The 7,049-nt window shown below is 31.5% G+C and overlaps 1 protein-coding gene across 1 annotated transcript; it reads left to right on the forward strand.

The window, feature by feature from the left end:
* The first annotated feature begins 225 nt into the window (after nucleotides 1-225).
* Nucleotides 226-4,419, forward strand: LOC136203075 (uncharacterized). Its single transcript, XM_065994124.1, has 3 exons — nucleotides 226-496; nucleotides 1,179-1,719; nucleotides 4,090-4,419. Exons 2-3 carry the CDS (start codon nucleotides 1,230-1,232, stop codon nucleotides 4,110-4,112), a joined length of 513 nt encoding a protein of 170 aa, XP_065850196.1. The 5' UTR covers nucleotides 226-496; nucleotides 1,179-1,229; the 3' UTR covers nucleotides 4,113-4,419.
* Nucleotides 4,420-7,049: the final 2,630 nt, after the last annotated feature.

Here is a 7,049-nt window from a genome sequence, read left to right on the forward strand (position 1 = left end):
TTGATTACATTACAAACAATAGGTGTTGGTTTTTTTTTTTTTTTTTTGCTAAATCATATTATCTTGCAAAAAAAAAAGAAGCCCACATTTTTTCAATCATTTAAGTATTTAAATATTTATATTTAAAAAAAAGTATTTAAATATTTATAAAATATTAAGGTTGAGTAAATGGAGTTAATAGGCAAAAACTAAAAAACTAAAAATATGAATACCAGGCACCGAAAATTCATTGGCACAATAAAACAAACACATGCTTGCTTGCGCTTAGAAATCAATAGAAAAGGAAAGCAGTTATAAATAGATATATATATGCATATATATACATATATGGATATTACGTTTCTCCTCCTCCTGTAGTCGATTTGTTTTCTCTGTGTCTCGCCAAGGAGAGCTCGCCGCACTCTGCTTCCTTTTCTTCCTTTCCCTTACTTCTGATGCTCTAATGGCGTTTTTCCTCCGTCTTCCTAGCTGCTGATCCCGCCGTCCTTCTTTTCCGGTATTTCATTTATTCTTCTTCCATGCACGCCATTTTAAATGCTACTTTACATTCATCAAACATTAATTCTCGGGAATCGTGATATTCTTTTAGATGTGTTTGTAATTTCGTTGTTATTTTAATTAATGTATTGCTTGTTTTTCAAATCCATGTGACGAGATCTGAAAGATGATTAATCGCTATTTTTTTTTTTTTGCTTACTTTGTGAATTGCCTGTCGCGTCGTTGAAATGTAATCCTCATTTTTGTGCCTGTTTTTATTTCTTTGAGATAGATCTTATTTCATGCCTATGCGCTCGTTGTTTATAGTTTTGTCATCTGTTTGGCAAGGTGTGGAATTTAGGGGTGTTTTCGAAATTTCACCTCTTGTTGTGATAATCATATTTTGTTTCTATTATGCTTTTTCATGTACGAGAGGAAAATTCAGCTAAGATAATTAAGATTTGGAGAACTTAATTAGCAAATGTTGGGCTTGAAATTGAAAAGCAAAAATAAAAATTTCGCATTCATACATTCTAATTGACGGTTTCGTACATCCTTGATCAACAGATATACATTTGCTAATAGATAGGGTGATAGTTAAAGGGAATTTGGCATAATTTTGTCCTTTGTCAAATTATTAGGACTAGTCATACAAAAAAAATGCCTCATCTGATCTGTGTGATTGATGGACTTTAATGTAGTGGAAGAGGATCTGATGAGAGTTGCAAGTCTGGAACCATAAAACATCAGCGATGGATGAGAATAATGGCAGCAAGTTGACAGGAATCAGGCAGATCGTTAAGCTAAAGGAATTTCTGCAGAAATGGCAGTCTGTTACAATTGGGTCAAAGGCAAATAATACTCCTCAGAGGAGCCGCGCTAATGGTGGCGTTTCACCGGAATTTAGTAGTAATCCCGGTGGGATTTCACCAGATATTAGTAATAGGTTAAAAGGAAAGGTTTGTTGTGAATCAGACGAGGAAAGTTGCCACAGTCCTGGACCACCACCTGATGTACCTAAAGGGTATTTGGCAGTGTATGTTGGGCCAGAGCTTCGGAGGTTTATCATCCCCACTAGCTACCTTAGCCATTCTCTGTTTAAGGTATTGCTAGAAAAGGTTGAAGAGGAGTTTGGGTTTGATCACAGTGGCGGGCTCACTATCCCATGTGAGATTGAGACCTTCAAGTTTCTCCTCAATTACATGGAGCACCATCCAACAGATCAACAACATGATGCCTCAGGTATTTCTTGCCTCTCTTTTTTTTGTTCTAGTTGCTCAATATAATTATGGATAAAAGTACCAACTCCTCTTTAAACTTGATACACTTGGACAATATAGCCCAATTCATCATTTTGAATTAAGGGTCGAAATGACCCTTAATGCTATTATCCATTATCAATTTAGACAGTTCTTAACAAATTAGCCCAATACAATAAGTTTTAATGTATAAAATTTGTAATATTGGGACTCATTTTCAAAAACTTGACAACTTAAGGACTTGATAGATGCATAAGATTGGATTAGTATTAAATTGATCATTGACTATCAATTTTAGGAATCATTTTAACCCTAAATTCCATTTTTTTTAACGAAATTTCAACCTGATCTTGACACATTTAATCAAATTTCACTATCAACTTAGCACAAATGAACAGATAGTCATGACTATCAATTAAAAAAGTCAGTTTGATCCTTAATTCCATTATTTTTTAACCAAATTTCAACTTAATCTTGACATGTTGAATCAAATTGCTCTCAGAATTAACATAATTGAACAAATAACTCTTGATATCTCTTCGAATTTAAATAATCGATTTTCTTATTAAAAGCAACATTACTGAACAAAAAAATTACACAACCACTTAATCCAAACATTTCTTAGTTGTTTATTGAAATCATTGTCCAAATTTTATGTTATTGTGTTGTTGTTGGTAAGAATTTCCACTCTTTTGTTTTTGAGGAGAAATTTAGTTAATACTAATGTGTTCGTTGAGAGTGTTTAAAGTTTGGAAAATATGATTTACTTGCGAGTCAAAGGACTATTTGTCCTAATATTCCAAGTTTCGGATGAAATTCGGCTAAAAATTATAATTTGTGACAATTTCTCTTATTCTGCCAAAGTTAAGGGAAAATTCGTATTCTATCCAAATAATTACTAACAAATTGTGAACCTTAATACAACATTTCTTACTTTCAGAAAGAAAAAACAATACAATTTTTTTTTCCTTTAGTCGACTCAAATGAAAAGAGTATCTTAACTTTTTTTTTTTTTTGTGATAAGGGAGTGGAAAGAAAAAACCTGAAAAAAAAAATCAAAAGAATTTAAGCCCTAATCACAGAAGAAAATTAGAGCCACTAATAAAAAAGGCGGCCCGGTGCATTACGCGTCCCCGTTAAGCGAGGGTCCGGGGAGGGGTCCCACCACAAGGGTGTACTGGGGCAAGCCTTACCTTGCCAATCTTTTTGGTAAGAGGCCGCTCCTAAGACTCGAACATGTGACCTTCGGTCACACGATAAAAACATTTTACCGATGCGCCAAAGCTCGCCCTCAAAGTTAGAGCCACTAATATCAGGAAAAAATTAAATTTTAGATTCCTACAGAAGCCATATCACATTCATGATAACTGAAACTATCCAGATTTCCCAAACTCGACTTGTAAACTCCCAACATTTATCAACAATCCATTAAAACTTATTCCACGTGCTAATGTCATTAGTAACCATCTCGTAACCATCTCCGGCACAACTTCAGAATCGAGCTCAAGCATTATCCTTGTATACTTTTTTCCATGTCAAGTCCATACCCAAAAGTTAAGTTTGATTCTGATACATAACAAGCTGATAAATTTTAAACTAATTAACTAATAATTTTAAACCAATTAATCAGTCTCATGAATCTGATTATGTGGATCGCGCGTTACCTTTGACATTTTCTTCTATATAGCTCTTGAAGTTTGCAATTTGTACTTTATTAATATAATGGTTTTACTGTTAAATAACAATGACTATCATAAAATATAAAAGTTCAAGATTTAAAGTTATTTAGAATAATATTTTTTAATGAACCATCATTTTTATTTTCCGAATTATCATTTTTGGACATTTCATTCTCTAAACAACAATTTTTTCTCTTTTAACTAAACAACACATAAATCACCTTAAAACTAAAAAATTCAAAAACTAAAATTATTTAGAATACTGTTTGAATCAATTGAACAATAAATGATTATTTGTTGTTGTAGTGATCAACAGTAAAAGTTCAAGAGTTTCCTAGCTTGGTTAAGTTTTTTTTTCTAGGGTGCATATAGATCGGTTCGGTTCAAAAATTAAAGGATTTTATTTTTATTTATGTGTGGAACCGAACTAAAATACATTTCGGTTCAAATCAATCCAAATTGGTTTGGTTTGGGTATTCTATATTAATAATGATTCATTTAGTTAATCAATTTAAACATACTACCTAATAGTATATCACAGTTATAATGATATTTGCCATTTCCATTAAATAGTGTTATTTTCTTGCTCACTTATGAATTGCTATCTAATCCAATCCATGCATTCTTTCTATGTCAGTTGTGATTTATTTAATTATATATTGGGTGTTTTGCAGCTGAAAAATTCCTTAACCATTGAAAATAACTACGCTGGTATATGAAGTGGTCGAGGTTTTAGGGGTTGACCACACATATAAAGCAAGGTGTCTCTGTATTCACTATTCAGTGCAGATATATATCTTTTTTCTTTTTTTTTCTTTTTCAAATTCCATTGACAAAAATAGAAAGTTTAGTTAGGTTTGCACGTAGTGCAGTGAATTTGAGTTGAGCCTCTAATTCTTTTTGGTTGGGATGGGACTTTATATGTCTGATGTTTTATTCAATATGTTTGAAAACAGATACAGATGTATTATTCAGCAAATTTAAATCAACTAATATTTGCTATATTTTACTTTTGCAAGCAGAGACTTTTTCAGTCGCAGTAAATTTAGTTTTTTTTATTATTATTATTTTTCTTCTTCTGATAATTGGGATTTATAATTGAAGATGTGCGGATTGAGTAGATGTATGTAGCAATTAAAAATACATTCAATTAGTCAATTTCATTTTTATTCTATTATTCAAATATATATATTTTTTCTGTTGATTCTTTTGGACGAAAATAAAGCTTTTGAGCATATTGACAATTTTCATGAATATGCATGTCCAGGAAATATGGCCTAATGTATTTGACGTTGATTAAGGAGGTGTTTGTTTCAGTTTTTCGGAAAAGCGTTTAGCGTTTCACTCTAAACCGCAAGAAATATAGCGTTTGGTTAAGTTTATATAACCGCATCGTTTAGCATTTTCTCCGGAAACTGCATCGTTTTTGAACTTTTTATAAACAACTGTTTGTAGTTATTTATTATTGACAAAATTATCCTTTTTATTTCCATACAATGTTCAACATAATTACCGGAAAAATAAGGTTTTGTTGCACAGAGGTCATGGGTTACCTATGACACCAGAGGTCATGGGTTCGAATCACATGGGTGGGGTGAGTTGTGAGGTTTTTTCTTTCTTCTCTTTAATGTAATATTCCTTTCTTTTTTTTTTTTGACAACGTAATATTCCTTTCTTTAATATAAGTGCATTGCGCACAACTTTAAAAAAAAAAAGGTTTTGTTGAATTTAATAAAAAAAAATTTATTTTTTATATCGATTATTTTTATTAATTTGTGTAACACATCATTTTAATTAAAGGACAACTTAAATAAGAGTATGTTTTAAAAATTAATCATGGATTGAATCAAAACGTTACGTATTATGAAACAAAAAAAAATCTCTAAAAAGACATCTCTTGTGAAACAGAATGAATATAATCCTAAAACGACATATATTAGTTTTAAAAAAAACCGAGATATATTAAAAATCCTAAATTTCTTTAGGCTCAAACTTTACCTTCACTATATTTGTTCTTCACGGCCACTAATTATTTTCTCATATAAATACCCATAGTCATATTTTTTTTTAATTTAATCCTTTCTTTATTATATTCAAAATTGAAGCACAAATTCCTCAAGAACAATAGCAATTTGATTAATAATAGCACTGTAAGGAAGTTGAGCCAATTATCATTTAAGATTCTCTAGTCGTACTGCTTAAACATTATTAATTTTCAATACTTGTCATGACTTTAATTAAATTAATATATACTTATTTATAATAATTGTTAAATATAAATGTGATTAGAGAGAGCAAATTGAAATGACCGAATTAAGAGGATAAAAGATTTTGTGATCTTAATGCCTCATTATATATTACACTTTGCATGTGATCTATCGGCAATTTTTGTTTTATTTTATTTTATTTGTGATGCTCCAAATCTTAATTCAAAATATCCATCATTAGTTGTCCACAATCTGCTTACTTTGGAAATTACAATATATAATAACGGAATTTGATCCAACTTCGCCATAAATATATTTAGAGATATGTGTCAAACTGATAAAAAGATAAATAAAGATCTTCATTTCCAATATATAGTAATTTTTAATAAAAAAATATGTAGTAATTTTGCGTCCAAACAACCGTTACGTTTATGAGTTTCATTATCTTATAAGACTTATAAAAGAGTATTGTTAACAAAATAACAAACAATATAGAGGTGCAATGTGTTAAGCCCAAAGTATATCTAAAAATATCATTAGTGTTTATATCAGTTTTGCTTCGAATTCGTACTGTTTATATCTGTTTAGCGTAATTTTACTTCCGAATATGTTTCTTTCTTGCAAGGTACCTAAATATTTGATAAAATCCAAATAGGAACGAAAAGAGATCAAAAACGAAGGAAAACACCTAAGTTAGGAGCCAAAAGACGAAGAAATCAGCACACCGATATAAGAAAGTCAAGAACGAAGTCAGAAACATGAGAAAAATTCATAATCTCGGTTGAGAATCCAAATTCTCGGTAGAGAATTTGTGGGCCGCGACCGAGAATCCTCCATTCTCGGTCGCGACACGCGTTGTCCAACATCTTCTTCCTTTGTTCCGAAGACCAAAAATTACTTCCTCATTCTCGGCCGAGAATTAATTATTCTCGGTAAGATTAGCAGCCTTTGCAGCACAACAAACACATGTTTAAAATCCAAGAAACATGTTCGTTCGGGTGGATAGAAACGACCCTTCGCAGCGGACATGACTCTCCACAACGGACACGACACTTCAATCACGACTCTTCAACATCTATAAATAAAGTATTGATTTGAGAGTTGAAAGATAATGAGAGAGTTAGATTTTAAGATTAGTGCAAGAGTTATGCAGAAACTCTGACTCAGAAATGAGTCAGAGGTTAGATTTCATTTTTGTAAAAAGCATTATGATGTACACACATTGTTTATTCAATAATTACAAACACAGTAGCGTTTAGATTTGTTCATATTAGTTTACATTTTGGTAGTAGATAGACCAGTCTCTATTCCGAAGTTACAACGAGAAGATTGAGTAGAGAATCCGCCCCTGAGTCTGACAAACTCTAACGAAACCCAAGGAAAGAATTGACAACCCGTTCACTTGCAAGTCGTCGAATGTTTTCATG

Source organism: Euphorbia lathyris, chromosome 8, assembly GCF_963576675.1.
Source record: "Euphorbia lathyris chromosome 8, ddEupLath1.1, whole genome shotgun sequence".
NCBI lineage: Eukaryota > Viridiplantae > Streptophyta > Magnoliopsida > Malpighiales > Euphorbiaceae > Euphorbia > Euphorbia lathyris.